The 16,674-nt window shown below is 45.8% G+C and overlaps 1 protein-coding gene across 11 annotated transcripts in view; it reads left to right on the top strand.

Annotated features, from left to right (window-relative positions):
* Arsg (arylsulfatase G) overlaps nucleotides 1-16,674 on the top strand; it is a 119,291-nt gene that overhangs the window by 30,818 nt on the left and 71,799 nt on the right. For 8 of the 11 annotated variants that reach the window (XR_012438461.1, XM_074045270.1, XM_074045278.1 and 5 more), the window contains exon 2: nucleotides 10,589-11,322. The exons of 1 other annotated variant lie outside the window; for it this stretch is intronic. Coding sequence is in view for 9 of the 10 variants with exons in the window: in XM_074045270.1 (XP_073901371.1) it covers nucleotides 10,913-11,322 (410 nt within the window). In the remaining variant the exon portion in view is untranslated. Of the gene's footprint in view, nucleotides 1-423; nucleotides 792-917; nucleotides 1,121-10,588; nucleotides 11,323-16,674 lie in introns of those variants that run through there. 2 more of the 11 variants (XM_074045271.1, XM_074045272.1) reach the window with 2 other exon arrangements.

Raw genomic sequence — 16,674 nt, 5'->3', positions numbered from 1 at the left:
ATACTACTTGTTTTGCCCATTTTAGGTGTGAGGAAAATTGAGGCATGAAGCACTGGAGAGATTGGCCCAAGGTTGCACCACATTTTGTAGCCTCCCACTGGCCTTGTTCGCAACTAGCAAACTAGCGAAGTTGACTTTGGCTATTTGCGTTTAGATAATGGAGAGGTGGCTGAAAACCAGCCTTGCTAGCCACAGACCAAGACTTTGCCTGCATTGGTTTAGAGACTGGCTTCACCGAGTTCCCTCACTCCTAGTAAGACCAAGTGTGAAACCTCTGCTTTTTTTAAACTTTTCTGGGGAATGTACTGCATTACCATGCTAATCACCACCATCCCCCCCCCCAAAAAAAAAAACTAACTCTGTTTAGTTCTAAATAAGAACAAAAGAACCTTTGGAGTCTGGAGTACAGGACTAGAAAAATCAGCAAATGAGCTAAGAGTTCAGATCTCTTGCTGGCCTCTTCTGTAGGCCTGTTGGATGTACAGATGGGCAGGCAGAGCCCTCTCCACTCTTCCTTGGCAGTGGACAAGGTTGTAAGGATGCCCTGCAAAGGTCCCCCACATCTTCTGGGGAGAAACTGGCTCCTGGGGGCTGCCCCAGACTCTCTCTTTTCTAGCCCTCTCGCTTCAGGTCATTTGCATGAGAACAGATTCCTTTGTGTAGAGTTGGCCTGCCTATTTTCTGTCCACGCTTACCAGCCCTCAAGTCTTCGGGTTAGGTTGCTAGGCAGATATGACCCTGGCTTGCAAATCAGCTTACTGCATTTACCAGCCTGTGAGAACTTCAACTTGGTAAGTCAATTGAAAGGATGTTGTCTGGAGCTCAGGGGGGCGGGTTCAGTCCCAAAAGCCTGTTTTTGGCTGCTGGGTCTTCAGGGCAGCCACAGAGGAGAGGGCAGTAGGTGAGGGGACTGGTAGGGGAGGCTCAGTCCATCACCTTTCCATGTGTCTTCTTTTTGTCTCTGTTCCACCCACCCGTCTGCCCGCCTAAGGGCCTGTGTTCTGGGTGAGCGGTTTGTAGTCCATTAAAGTTAGTTTTTGCTTTAAAACTTTAACATCTGCTTCTTCAGTTGGCAGAGAAGCTCAGACTGTGCCACCTAGGAACCTTTTCAGTGGCTCAGGTAGGTGTATGGTGTTTACCTTGTGGTTTGTGTCCCTCTCTGCCTCACATTGGACAGTTCCTAGGATGGCAGCCCTCCAAAATGAGGGAGAGGGACTTGGGGAAACATGAAGATGGGGTGTGGGGGGTGAGGCACAGCTAGTGATGATAAAAAACACCTACTGTGTTGTCAAGTTCAATGGCGTGGGGTTGCGGGGAGGCAAGTGTCAGGACACTGAACTTGTGGCTCCTGGGGAGTTGAGAATGGAGATCCATGGAATTTAGAGCAGGTGGAGAAGACTGGTAGGGGGGCACAAGCCAAGGGAGTGGTGCACGTGTGAGAGGAAGGCAGGAGGAGGGTGAGGGCATACTGTATTTGGGGACTGTCACTCCGTGTGGTATAAATGACTTGTACTAGGTGTGGCACATTAACTCTGGAGACACTTTTATTTCATTTCAACACTAAGTTTCTTTTTCTGGACTTAGTCTTCCTGCTCCCGGAGTGTCTTCCTCTTATGGCTTAGAAAGGAGGGGGGAGCTAATAAAAACAGAATATAGCTTTGGGTAGGCCCCTGTAAAGTCTGTCCATCAAACCTTTTGCAAAAGTCCTAAAAATCAAACCTAAATTCTCAGAACAAAGTCAAGTTAATCACATTGCATTTAGGAATAAATCCGTGTCATCTTCAAATTGACAATGAGGTCATGACATCTAATTGGAAATGTTGGAAAGTACTATCTATAGAACTGCTGGCTTTTGTCCCAGTGAAATCCAGTTTTCTTTGGATAGCTGTTGAGGTGGCTCTACTGCTATGTTCCCCACGGCCAGAGGAATAAAAACTGGCTCTTCTGCTACTTTCCGTACCTCAAGGGAGATGTCAGCTTCCCCCATCTTGTCCAAACGTGTACCTGTTGGTTCCCTGGAAGACAGACTTGTTAAACTACTGTGTTAATCCTTCAGCACAGACGCATCCATACATTCATTTCCAGATGACTGGGGATGATGCAGGACAGCTCGCAGGGTGCTCTGGGATTGTGAGCCAGGAAAGGCCCTGCCCTAGGGGGTCCCACTGTGGTCAGTGGAGGGCTCCAGCCTCCTGGGGTGACCACAGTAGGGATGTACAACAGGACTAGACGTAGAGGGCATTCTTCCTTCCCTCCTGTGTCCACAGTTCATCTGTCCTAGTCCACTTGTGAGCCTTGTTGAGTGCAGCTCGTCACTTTGTAGGCAAGCCACAGAGCCACAACCTAAAACCAGAGTTGTAGGCCCCAGATCCAGTCTCTTGGGACTGCACATGTGAAGTCTGGCCACTTGCCCCTACACACCAAATAAAGAGATAGTAGTGATGAAGGCCCGAGAAAGGAGATTCACTTTGTGGCCCGGGACACACTACGGGAAGAGGTGAAGTGAGCACTGATTTGTGTAGGACTGACAGCCTCTGCGCAACCTTGCTGGCTTAGGTGTTTAAGCCAGAGGGAGGATAGGTGATCTGGATTCTTGTCTCTCATCAAGCCAAAAAATGAACTTCAAGAAAATGAGAGCAAGTAAAGCAGGAGTGTTTATTGCAGTAGAAAAGTGTAAAGCAGAACAGTAGCACCCCCATAGCTGGGGGTGGGGGGATATCCCAAGAGAGGGTAACTGAGACATGAAGTGATCTGAGGTTTTTATCCTTTTTCTCCAGGACGTTGTTCAGTCTCTGTGCTAATTAGGTAGAAAGCTGCATTCTGCTTGACTGTGCCTGCAGTGTTCTGATTGGTTGGTCTTAATACTCACACCATCCCTATTCTGGTTCTTCCTGCTTTTCCTTCTTTTCATCCTCTAAGGTCATAATGAGGCTTCCAAGGCCCTTCTGTATCAGCACTTTAGCCATATTTGGGATACAGTCATGAGCTATAGGGTTAAATAGAATTGGGGGCCAAGGTAGAGAGGTATGCATAATTACTAAACAGGCCTGGTCGCAGGTGTGTTGAGTGAATCAGTGTCTCAGTCCTGCAGGAGGAATTTCAGAGATCTGGAGTCGTCACTGGTCAGGATAAACATGTCATTGTTGCCTGGAGGGTGGTTTGATCTCTGCTGTTTCTTGGGGGCAGTTTTTCCCATCCCACCTTATAAACCGGTGTTAGGGACAAGTACTGTCCTTCCTGGATTCCAGGGTGATTTCCAAGTGACTGCAGAGAGAATGGCTTAGGGCAAAAAGCTTCTCCCGCTTTCAGTTAATCTGTGAGCCCAAGTAAGAAGTCAGTGCTTCTCAGCAAAAGCAGTTTTAAGTACCTGTTACAGCCCCTGGAGGACATGGTCCTTTCTTGCCCAGTGCTTAGAGTCTGGTTTAGCTGATAGGGCATAGGTGTGACTGTTACCTACAGCAGCCTTGCAGCAAGTAGAGGTTGTTTTTTTTGGATGGGGGAGGAAGGGGAGTTGTCTGTTTTTGTTTTTGCAGGGCTGCAGATTGAACCCACAACCTCACTCATGCTAAGCAAGTGCTCTACCACTGAGCTACATGCCTGGCCCACAAGTGCAGTTTTACAAGTGAGAATTACAAGTGAACCTCAGAGGAAGACAAAGTTAAGAAGGTCATCTGAGGTTAGGAAAATGAGGAGACCGAGCTGGGTTTTCTGGGCAGGGCAGAGCAGGTTGTGCCTTCATTGTTTGTGTTAAATGCACTTGTTCAGCAAATATTGATTGAACACCCTCTGGGAAAGGTACTGGAATTAGGCAGTGCATAAGACACACCAGCTTTGGGAATTTACATCTAAGATAACTGCATCTTGCTGGCACACTCAGCCAAGTGTCATGGACAAGTAGTGTTTCTGATATTGAAAATGTAATTCCCACTTTCAAAGAGCAAAGCAATTGGGAGATTCCCTTCCCATCCACCCCACAGCTAGACTTCATAGTTAGATTGTCCAAAACCAGATTTGCTGGAAGACAGCTTCTACCAACAACACCAGCTGTCACCAGAGCCTGCCGGAGGAGGGTCCTATCTCAGGTTTATCCCAGATGGCACAACCAGCCATAGGATTGTGTACTGAGGTGCCACAGTTTGGACCTTTGAAATGCAAATCAGAATGATTTTACCTTCCCTTTGGCGTTGTGCGTGACCGAGGTGTTTGTAGTTTCTTCCTTCCCTGGGCTCGGAATACACAGCAGAGTATGCTGACAAACAGCTCTGGCAAAGACTTCACCAGTACCTGCAGGGAGCCCGGATATCACCACCTACACTCGGAACAGTTTTGCTTACTACTAATTTTAATAAGGCTTTGGGCATGTCAGAGTGTTCTCATTTTTGTTACCTCTTTAATTCTTAAAGCAATGGAGAGATAAAATAGCAATAGCCAATATTTCTGGGTACTTACTGAGAAATTGTGTTGGATTATTTCATTCTCACAGGATGTTTGGAGGAAGCTTAGCATGGCTCTGTATTCAAGTAAGTAAGGAAACTGAGAAAGCCTGAACTATCCGAACATCCCTCAGCTAACACACATGACCTTGTGGGTCTGCATTCTTTGAGAAACAGGCCAACACATCCCAAAAATCAGTTCCCCAAAAGGCACATTTGCCAAGTAACTGCTTCACTAAACTGAACACTTTCCCCCAAGTTTTATTTTTTGTTTATTTATTTATTTTTTTTGGCAGCACTGGGGTTTGAACTTGGGGCGTCACACTTGCTAGGCAGGTGCTCTTATCACTTGAGCTACTCCACCAGCGCTCCCCTAAGTTTTAGTTCGAACACCTCAGCCTCAGATGTTCTCAGATAAAACCTTAGCAGGAACTGGTCTTAGTGAGCTAGGATGCACACTAATGCAGGACCAGAGACTGGGTGTGGTATGAATGACAGAAGTTTATTTCTCACAGTTCTGGAGGCTAGGAATTTAAGATCAAGGTGCTAGCTGATTTTGGTGCCTGACAAGGACTCTTCCTGGCTTGCAGAATGTCACCTTCTGGCTACATCTTCTCCTGGTGGAGAGAAAACAAACCTTTTATGACTCTCTACTAATTTAATCACGTTCTTGTCTCACCCTAATTACCTCTCAGAGGCATATCTCCAAACGTCACCACACTGGGAGTTAGGACTTTGACATACCAGTTTTGGGGTTCACAGCCTGCCTTCTATAACAGAATCTAACCCATTTCATTGGAAAACTGGAGTGGATCTGGGGCAAGGACAAATCTACAAAAATAGAGAAGATGGCCAGAACATTAAGAGAAAGTTCCCTTTTTTCATACAAAAATGACCAAAAAACCCAAAAAATAAACAGCCAAAAAACACCTGACACAGGAGCCATTCATCCAGCTTAACACGATAAGAAGAAAGATAAAGATATATGAGGTGAGTCTGCTAACAAAACAAAACAAAACCAAACAACCAAAATTGAACCCAAATACTATCTCACTTCTGAATCTATAAAACCAGTTTGCAGTGAAAACAGGTCTAGGAAGCATTTTAAATGACACCATAAGGGATATAGTCAGCTAAATCTAAAATTTGATAAATTTTACAGTAATCAACCCAATTTATTTACAAGTATATTGCAGAAAAGGGGAAGACTAGTCATTACAGGTGCACACCTGTAATCCCAGCCCTCAGGATGCACAGGCAGGAGGATCACGGGTTCAAGGCCAGCCTGAGCTACATGGTGAGACCCTGTCTCAGAAAATAACAAAAACCAACCAACCAACAAACAACAGGCCCTGGCAGTAGATTTCAGGTAGCTGGCTTTGAGCCCTTTCCCCCTGGCCATTCCCTTTAAGATTTTTGTTCTCAAGTAAAGAAAAGATGCTATTCAGAGGTATATCTGCTTTCTCTGTTTTTCTGATTTGTGCTCCACGACCCACATATAATTTCTACATTACTACTGGGTGTTTAGCCCTATGGCATAAGGCCACCTTGCCTTTTCCAGATTGGCTTCTGTCACATGGCTTCCTTCTGTGACAATCTCCACAGGCAGTCTTGGCCTAAAACTAGGCAGGATGTCCTATGCCCCCTGTGGATGGCTTTCCTGGCATGGCTGGGCTCCCAGAAGAGAGATTTTCAACAACAGGGTCTGGCTTAAGGGTTCCAAGCTAAAATAAATAAATACAGCCTTTTCTTTTTGGTGGTGCTGGGGAATCAAACCCAGGGCTTTTTCATGCTAGGCAAACACTCCATCACTGAGCTATATCCCCATTCCAAATAAAGTTTGTTTTGTTTTGTGACAGGGTCTTGCTGTGTAGCCCAGGCTGGCCTTGAACTCTCAATCCTCCTTCCTCTGTCCAAATAAAGTATTTTAATGATTTAAGTGAAATTGCTTTCCCAGCCCAGGTGGAGTCTTTTTGTCAAGGATGCTCTTTGAAGCGCACCCCATACACGCGCACACACACGCACAATCTCTCTCTCTCTCTCTCTCTCTCTCTCTCTCTCTCTCTCTCTGAGAAAGCAGTCTTTCTAAGTTGAGCCAGTCCCATACAGACATAGGAAGGGACCATGTAGATATTACCTGTAGATATTAGCTAACCTTTTGTCCTGGCTCTGGTGGTAACTGGAGTTTCCACCCCACCTGGGCATGGACTAGAGTGAAGCAAAATTTAAGGAGATTCTCACCATTGGGTTGTAAATGCAAGGCAGCACCTGAGAGGGAGAGCATTCTCAGGGAGTCTTATACCCCAGGGACTCTGCTTACTTCAGCCTAGCACTGTGTCTCATCTGGACTGATTCAAGGGACTCCTAACTGCTCAACTTCTTTCCTTACCTGTTACCCTTGGTCACATTTGTGTATTCCCAATGGAGTGGGTACAAGGGACTCTGCTCCAGTGCCAGCCAGATCTTACCTTTCTTCTGCCAGCCCTCCTTTGGTTTCCCATCTCAGCAAAGCCACCTGTTTGCTCCCTGACTTGCTCTTCCACCCTCCACAGCCTCTATAGTGGCTTCTTTATCGTTCCTCACCTGTGCTTGACCTTAGCTTTTGCTGGTTTCTCTCCCTGCGGTACCCTTCCCACTTGGCTTACCCCCTTCTCTCTTACCTAGATCTTCAGACAACTGTAACTTTCTCAAGCTGCCATCCTCTTTAATTAACTTTGTTCCTGGCTGCCCCACACTCCTGGGCCCCTTTTCTGCTTTGATTTTCTTCGAGATGCTCAGATTTTACTTACTTCACTTCTATCCACTCCTCCCACAAACACATCAAAAAAGTAAGTGGTGTGAGGGCAGGGATTTTCACCCATTTCACTCATGGCTTGGTGCACAGTGCCCAGATTAAAGTACCAGCCCATTTGGTGAACCTGGGACTGAATGCATGGAGGAATCATTTTAGACCTCATGTGGGCAGCTGGTACCCAAGACCCCTCCTGGCAGCCTCTGTGACGCCTGGTTCCCATCTAGCACACGGTCCACATTCTGACCTGGTGAGTTAAACCACAGGATTCTGCAACCAGAGACTCACTCCCCCCGCCTTGCTCCTTTGTCTTTTTTGGCCTCAGCCCATCAGAAGCTTGTGTCCCTGGAAAACCAACAGAGTCCTCTGCCAGAAAGGTCTGCTCGACCTCCTTGTTATTCCAGCTGTTTTCAAGGGTCTCTAGGAGGATGCTTGGCTGCAGGGAGGTCCTTAGGGAGCCAGGGTCAGGTGATGGATCTAGGAGTTCAGGAAGCCCGAGGATGTCGGTCTGGATTACTGAGACACTGCTCAGCAGATCTTCAGGTGGCTGAATCCCCTTCAACCTGGCCGGCAGCCTGTCCATGGCTTCATTCTCTACTGTTTAGTACCTTAACCCACAAGCAAGTCCAGACTCTCAGGGGAGGCCAACTTTAGCAGACCTGGCAGCCCTGCTTTAAAATGGGGCGCCAGGGGCTGGAGATTGCAGGCCAGTCATATAGCACCTGCTTGGTATGCATGAGGCCCTGGGTTTGATCTCTAGCACCACAAAAAGTCAATAAGTAAAATGGAGGGTGGAGTGAAGAATGGGAATTCTTGGTAAAGTTTGCTTTACCCCTGCCTGGGGAGCATGGAGATGAGGGGACTCTGTACTTGGGCTCAGCAGGGATCTCTCACAGCTAACAGTGCTGTGATGGAACAGAGGCCCTTCTTTGTGAGAGGTATTGAGCTAGGTGGTCAAGTTGCCTTCCACCAGTAGAAAGAAAGATACTTGCCAGAGGCTCCCTCCTTTTCTTAGCTGGGAGGAGAGCTCCTTGCCTGTGCCTGTTCTCTGTTCTGAGAGTGATTCATAAGGGAAAAATTGGGAACATAACTTCAGATAAGGTCCCAGAGCAGCAAGTGGGGCCAATTTCTTTAGGGCACCTAACCTCAGAGTCTCAGTATGGGTATTAATGTAGGGCCATGGCTTGGAGTCCATTCATTGACTGTCTGGTTCGCCTTTTCCCTTTAGTTAAAAATAAGTAAATAAATAAACTGGGAAAGGATTAAATGTCTCCCTGGAAGGATAATGCAATGGTATAATGGCTAAATGAGCTTATTTTTATTGTATGAAAACTTTAAGTGTTGTGTTAATGATTCTCTTTGAAAATCCTCAAAGGAATGTTTTATCATGAAATACTAAAGGTAAGCAATCTATGTTCCCACCTTCATTTTAGCTTTTTTTCCCCCTGGAATTCTTTGTACTTTGGGTCATTCAGAAATGGATTATTGACCAGGAATGAGGCCATTCTAGTGCTTCCTACTAAGTAGCTTTAAGAAGAAAAGCCTCCTGGGACTCTTGCTCAATGTGCAGAAGCCAATGGAATGAGCTTGGGAATTAACCAGCAGGTGAACAAGTATTTATTAAGCACCTTGCTTGTGCAGGAGTCTTCCAGAAAGGGAGAAGTCTCTGGGGCCTCAAGAGCAGCACATTCCCATGGAATCTAATTGAGTTTGAGATCCATCTCCTCTTGGAGAGTGGAAGAATCTACATATCTGAACAGTTGATGCATTGGCCTCCAGATGACCTTGACCGTTTACTTGGACTTCCTTTTATTTTGATTAAGGAGTATCTGCCAATCCTTTCCCTTTTGTGTAGCTCTTCCAGCCTTCACATACTCATCCTCTTGGGTTGACTGCTGGGTTAGGTGGTAGGGATGCATAACCAGAAATTGCACGTGACACAGTGCTCTAGAAGCATCTTTATGTATTACACATTAGTTCTCCCCTAATCCCTTCCAGACATTGGTTGTTCAACTCAGGCTTTGATTTGGTCCAGAATTTCAGCTCTGTGTCCCCTTACAAACTGTGCAAATGTAGGGCTTTGAAGTGAACAAGGGGTCATATACTTTTATTCTTTGCTCTATTTGCAACCAGTAGTTGAAAGTCTAACCCTGTCTTTCAAAACTCAGTGTGATAGATTGCTTTTGTGTTTGTTCACTGCAGTTGAGTCATCCAGTCAGGCTTAGCTTGTTCCTTCTTCTTCTAGGGCCACAGTCAGGATGCTTTTGTTTTCTGGCACCTTGCTACTCCAAGAGCAACCCAAGGACTAGCAGTATAGGCCTTACCTGGGAGCTTGATAGTAGCACAGATCTCAGGCCCTAGCCTTACTCACTGAATCTGCATTTTAATAAATGTATAGTCTCAGATAATTCCTATATACACCAAAGAGTGAGAAATTACTAGTTGAACATGTCTTTAGAATTAGATTTTCTTTTAACACTGCTAGGGATTGAACCCAGGGCCTCATACCTGCTGGGCAAGTGCTCTACCAGTGAGCTATTTTCCTTCTAAAAATTAATGATTAGACTGAATGTGGTAACACATACCTTTAATGCCAGCACTCAGGAGGCCGAGGTGGGAGAATCTCAAATTCAAAACTAGTTTGGACTACATAGCAAGTTCCTGGCCAGCCTTGGCTACATAACAAGACCCTGTCTCCAAAAATAAAATAAAATTACGTGATTAGGATATAAAGGAATATAATTTCCATCAATTTTGTTGAAATTTTTTTGTAACAATTAGGAAAATTGCAAACATTCAGCAAAATTCAAAGTGTTCTACAGTGAAGAGCCATATGTCCTCCACCTAGCTACTATTTTTAACTTTGTTTTTACATTTCCTTTTCCCCAAAAAATTAGCTTCTATCAAGAATTTTATACGGGAATGTAGCATGACTGTTAGAAAGAATTGTGTCTTGATAATAAGGATCTCACCTTTTCTTCTAGAATACTCAGTGAGTTTGACAAAGTTACAATTAATTTGGGAATTTCTTGTGAATCAGAGAAACGTGGTACAAGTGGGACTCAATAGAGTTGGTGGCTAGTCCTTGTCCCACCCAGAATACTGGACCTCAATACCCTCATCTATATGTGCATGGGATGAGAGAAGCCATCTCTACTTCCAACCCTATAACTATAGGTCCACTGCAAATATTATGGTCATCACTATTTTTCAGGTGGAAGAAACTAATGGACCAGTTAAATATTCAAATAAGAAAGAAAACATCTGTTGGCGTGGAAAAGTGATTATTTCCTAAGCTACTGAGTAAAACACAGCTGCACTGCCAGTTTTAACTCTGTTTTCTTGTCAATTTTTGTTCTTTCAGGAAACCTTACAGAAACCTCAACCATCTGGAACTTAAAAGCTCACACAGGGCTGACTGTGGCTTCTAGAACGTCCAGGTGATCTGCAGATGTGAGAGTTTAGCCTATTGTCACCAGATGGAGTCCCAAACAGATGCAAGGCTTAGCCTGCTGCTCTAACACCCCTGAATCCAGAGGGTCACTTGCTGAGTGGCCAAAGAGTGGTTGTGGACACTGATGTCTTAATTGTCGCACACAGCCAGTCATCTTATTAAGCTGTGGTGGGGAAACATCTCCTACAGGGGAGCCAACCAAAATAAGGGCTGAACATTTCTTGACTCTCTTGAATGAAGATTCCAAGTGGGGGCTTCATTCCTGTAGCCACCACCATCCCTGTAGCCATCATCACAACCACCACTGCTGCCACCAGTCATAAACTGCACCCTTGCTTCCCTGGTACTTCCTGCTCTGAAAGTCAGCAGGAGAGAGCTCTTGGAAAAGTCACTGGTAGTGGTTGCAGACAGCAGGAACTTATTGCCATGGGCTGGTTTTTTCTAAAGGTTTTGTTAGTGGGAGTGAGTCTCTCTGGATTTCTTTACCCTCTTATGGATTTTTGTATCAGCGGGAAAACAACAGGCCAGAAGCCGAATATCGTGATCATCTTGGCTGATGACATGGGATGGGGTGACCTGGGAGCAAACTGGGCAGACACAAAGGACACTGCCAACCTTGATAAGATGGCTTCAGAAGGAATGAGGTGAGTCTCGAGGATGCCCAGTCAGCATCTCTCTTGATGTCTCACCCAGTTCTTGTGGGACAGGGGGCAGTGTAAAGCACATAAAGTGTAAAATTGGTGGGTCCATGTTGACTTCACTACTTTATTTGTTTTGAAGCCATTACATCATCACAAAGAGCAGATATCTGTCCATCTATCCATCCATCCATTCGGTAACATGCAGTAGGTATGTGCGTGTGTTAGAAGCTGGGAACACAGGTGAGCAAGACAAAAATTATTGCTTTCAAGTTACTCACTGTTCAGCAGAGACAGGTTAAAAGGAAAGTGAGAATTATAATCGAGTCACATGTGACCCTGCATTCAGAGCTTTTGGAGTCAAAGGGGAGGCCTGTGGATTCAAGGGAGAAGATAGCCATTGAAGAACAGCTGGTAGCCAGTGGGCACACTGCTTATTTGTGAACAGACATGCTCACATTTACCGTGCACAGCTCCGGGGGACTGCAAAAGGGACACAGGTGTGCATCTGATGGGCAGTGCTCCTAGAACAGCCATAGCTGACTTTTGTTCAAACACCTAGCTCTTTCCCACATAGATGGAAAGCAAGCACCATGTTTTTATTTCTGTCTTTGTTTTTTTCCCCCTTTTGTGTTGCTTTGAGAGAGAGTTTCACTATGTAGCCCAGGCTATCCTGGAACTCTTCTATTTTTTATTTTTTTGGCAGTACCTGGGTTTGAACTCAGGGCCTTGCCATTGCTAGCCAGGTGCTTGCTCTACCACTTGAGCCATGTCTCTAGCTGGTCTGGAGCTCTTGATCCTCTTGCCTTGGCTTCCTATGCTGGGATTACAGGTATGTACCACCATACTTGCCTGACTTTTGTGTCCCTCTGACCACTTTGGGCCAATGTTGAGTGGATTGGTCAGCATGGATCCCATCTGCATTGTGTTAAGTGCTCCAATTTGGGTCAGTGGGAATTGGTCCAGCTGGCTGCTCAGGGTGGTACTTGGGGCATCTCTACAGGGTTCCAGCCATTTGAATCCTCCAGCTCGGATCTTTTCCCCTGAGACAGACACCCATGGGGAGGAGTCCCTGCATCCAGTCTCACCTTCTCTAGCTGTCCTCCTCACCTCAGCCAAGGTAAATTTTCTTGAGTCACTCCTCGGCTTTCAATCTTTCAGAAGCGTTTTGCAACTCAAAGGATAAAACCCAAGTTCCATACAAAGACTGTTTTCTTCACCCCGCTGTGTCCCATCCCCCTGCTGTCTTCACTGTTGTTCCTTCCTCCTCCCTGGGTGGACCTCACTCACTTGCCTGGGTGGTGAGCTCTTCCTATGCACTGTCCACTTCCTGTTTCATGAGTTACTGCTCGCCAGTTGAGTCTCAGTTCCCCTGGGGTTCTCAGGACAGGTGTCTGGGACAGATGCCTAAGATGTCTGTGCAAGGTGCCCTGCACCTTTGACCATTTTCACATTGACCACCCTGTGTTGGGTTAAAGAGCAACCCCCCCCAATTCATGTCCCATCTTGAACCTCAGATTGTGACCTGATTTGGAAATAGGATCTTCACAATGTGACTAGTGAAGGATCTCGGTGATACCATGAGTTTAGGGTGGAACCTGAGTCCAACAACAGGTGTCCTTAAAGAAGACAGAATACAGAAGCACAAAGGGAGAATAGGTAATGAAGGTGAGGTCAAAGATGATATGTGTCTAGACCAAGGACTGCCACAACCACCAGAAACTAGAAAGAGACATAGAACAATTCCCCCCCCCCCCGCCCACACTGAGCTCCCAGAAGGAACTGACCCAGCTCACATTTTCATTTCAGACTTTTGGCCTCCTGTGCTGTTGTTTCCAGTCACACTTAGTTGTAATCTGTCGTAGAGGCAGCAGCAAACTCACGTACATCTCTTCTTGCTCTGGGCTTCAATAAGAAGTGCCCCGTCTGTCCTCTGTCCCTTCTATTCCCAGCAGAAACTCAGGGCCTCCCACTTAGGGGCACTTAATAAATATCTGTTCATCAATAAATAGACTTTAGAGCCAGGCATGATGGGATACAACTGTAATCCCAGCACCTGAGGGGATTGCAAATTTAAGGCCCGTTGAAACTACATAGTAATACTATGTCAAAAAAAGAAAAAAAACCCTGCACATTGGTGGCTCACACTGTAATCTTAGCTGGTCAGGAGGATCGTTATTCGAAGCTGGCCCCAGGCAAATAGTTCATGAGACCCTATCTTGAAAATACCCAGCACAGGGCTTGTGGAGTGGCTTAAGTGGTAGAATGCCTGTCTAGCAAGCGTGAGGCCCTGAGTTCAAACCTCAGTACCACCAAAAAAATAAATAAAAGTAAGTGTGTGTGTGTGTGTGTGTGTGTGGTGCGTTAGAAGCTCAAATGCCCTGAAATGTCATCTCAAATTTTGCAGGTGGAAGTTGTCTCTGGGGAAAGAGTTAATCTGGACATTGCACTTATCAAACTCAAAAAGACCCCGGTTACCAGATGCTTAAGACCTGCTTTGTTTTTTGGTTTTTTTTGGTCTAATTTTTATTATTTTTTTTTTATTATTCATATGTGCATACAAGGCTTGGGTCATTTCTCCCCCCTGCCCCCACCCCATCCGCCCCCTCCCTCTCCCCCCCACCCCCTCAATACCCAGCAGAAACTATTTTGCCCTTATTTCTAATTTTGTTGTAGAGAGAGTATAAGCAATAATAGGAAGGAACAAGGGTTTTTGCTGGTTGAGATAAGGATAGCTATACAGGGCATTGACTCACATTGATTTCCTGTGCGTGTGTGTTACCTTCTAGGTTAATTCTTTTTGATCTAACCTTTTCTCTAGTCCCTGTTCCCCTTTTCCTATTGGCCTCAGTTGCTTTAAGGTATCTGCTTTAGTTTCTCTGCCTTAAGGGCAACAAATGCTAGCTAGTTTTTTAGGTGTCTTACCTATCCTCACCCCTCCCTTGTGTGCTCTTGCTTTTATCATGTGCTCATAGTCCAATCCCCTTGTTGTGTTTGCCCTTGATCTAATGTCCACATATGAGGGAGAACATACGATTTTTGGTTAAGACCTGCTTTGTGTCTGTAGGTCAGTGGGGAGGCATCAGGCCCATTATTTAAACTGAGATTTGGGGGGGCTGAGAGGTTTTCCCCCTAAGCTGCCCCACCATTTCATCACCCTGAGTAGAAGGGGTGTCTTGGGGGGCCAGGTGCAAACCCAGTTTGGGGAGCTCTCCTATTTTTTTCTCTGCTTTCTGAACGTTTTCTGTGCATCTGAGCCTGAGACAGTGGCCAGGTGGCCAGCCCTCTGCCTGAGGTCTCAGCTTTGCTGGGCTTTGTTGACAGGAAAGCCGGACTTCCTGTGAGGCCAGGGTTGATTCATTACTGGTTTCTCCCCCTGCCTACTCAAGGCTGATGGGAACCATGACTTTCAGATATGAACTCTTAATGCCAAATAGGGTCTGGGCGTGAACTTGAGAAAGTACCTTTTCCACTGTCTCCTTTTTATTAGAGTATGATTTCCCAGGGATTGCTGGAACAAATCACTACCAACTAGGTGACTTATCCTTCAAGTCCAAAAGCGAGGTGTCAGTGGGGTGGTTCTTTCTGGGAGATTGGAGGTGAAATCTCTTTGCCACCTCTCTCCTGGCTTCTGGTGCCTGCTGGCATTCCTTGCTTACAGACTCCACCCTCTACCTTGGTTATTACAGGATATTTTCCTTACCTGCCTGTGTCCAAACTCATCGTTTCTCATAACCATACCTATCTAGTGTGACCTCATCTTAACTTGGTGGCATCTGCAAAGACCCTCTTTCCAAATAAGGTCACATTTGCAGATCCTGAGTTTGTATGAACTCAAAGCGACAAAGTTCAACCCCACACAATTACATGTCTTTATGCCTCAGCTCCTAATATAGTCTGTAAGTAGCAGGTGCTCAATAAACATTTGCTCCCCTGAAGACTAAAATCATGCTTCAGCTGACGGATCTGGGGCCAGAGGACTTGAGTTCAAATCCTGGTTCTGTGTGACTCTTGGAGCTTTGCTTTGTCCTTCTGTACACAGAGACAGTGATAGCACCCAGCTCATAGGATGTTATGAGGATTAAATTAAGTGCTCCATGCAAGCAACTAGCACAGAGTTGGCATACAGTAGACGTGGATCTGGGTTAGTTATGGCAGTTTTTATTGTTATTGGAAATAATGTCCATTTGGATTGGTTACTCTGCATGATGAAAGATCTAAATGACAGATCATGGGAGGGGATGTGGAGATCCAGAGATAAATGTCTGTTGAGTTCCGTGTAGGCATGCATGCTAGGCCAACACCTGTGCTTGAATCAACACACAGTGACAGTAATCACTAACACTTGCCAGTGTTTACAGGTACCTGGCTTGGGCATCTGTCATTTCATTCTTGCTTGCTCTCTGCCTTTGTTTTTGTGTGCAGGTGAGGAAACCGATACTAAATCACTCGCTAGAGCTGGTGAGCAGCCAAGGGAACTGGGCTGTAGAAAGGAGGAGGTTGGAATTTCTTTGTTGCTGTTGAAAGATTTCTGTGCCTTCCACAGAGAAGAGGCAACCTGAGAATGTTATAAACACTTCAGTCATCACAAAGTTTGATGCAAACATCATGAGGCTTAGCCAGCAGGGGACATGTGTATGAGGCAATTGCAGACACCTGCGATCTGACTCCACCAGCTCCACCTTCATCTATGAATCCCTCCTTGTGCCCCTAATTGATTTTATTTCTGTTTCATGAACACACACCCTTTCCTGCCCCAGGACTTTCGCACTAGCCTTTCCCTCTTCCTGGCAAGATCTTCCCTTAGGCTTTGAGTAGCTGGTCCTTTCTCATCCTTCTGGTCTCCACTTGGGTATCATGTCCTTGGAGAGGCCTTTCCTGCCATGCTCGCTAACACTGCCACTGTCCCCTTGCATATCTGTCACCCTTTTTCCTGTTTAACTTCCATGACCTGTATCACCTTATTTGCTTCTCTATCACACTGGAGGAGTGACAGCTCCTAGAGGCTTGACGTCATTTGTCTTATTTCTGCCTCCAGCCTGAAACAAAACCTGGCATACAGCAGCAGTGTGTCAGTAATATTTGGATTTCTGGTCTAACCTGGGTAGGCACAGATGAGTTACCCATGGATGTGCTCCTTGCTGGCTCTGCGACACTGGACTAGTTACCTAACCTCTCTGGGTCCTCATCTGTACCAGCAGATAATGATGAATGCCCCCAGTGCTCTTATGAGGAGGAAGTGAGGTAAGTCGTGAAGGTGACCCCCAGGTGTCCTTTGGGAAGGGAGGATCACCAGTGATCATGAGAGAAGTGGGGTCTCAACCATCCAAGCTCAAACACTGTCAAACTCAAGTGAAC

This window comes from Castor canadensis, chromosome 11 (assembly GCF_047511655.1).
Source record: "Castor canadensis chromosome 11, mCasCan1.hap1v2, whole genome shotgun sequence".
NCBI lineage: Eukaryota > Metazoa > Chordata > Mammalia > Rodentia > Castoridae > Castor > Castor canadensis.
Note: the sequence above shows the minus strand (reverse complement) of the source record. Positions and strands in the feature narration are given on the sequence as shown.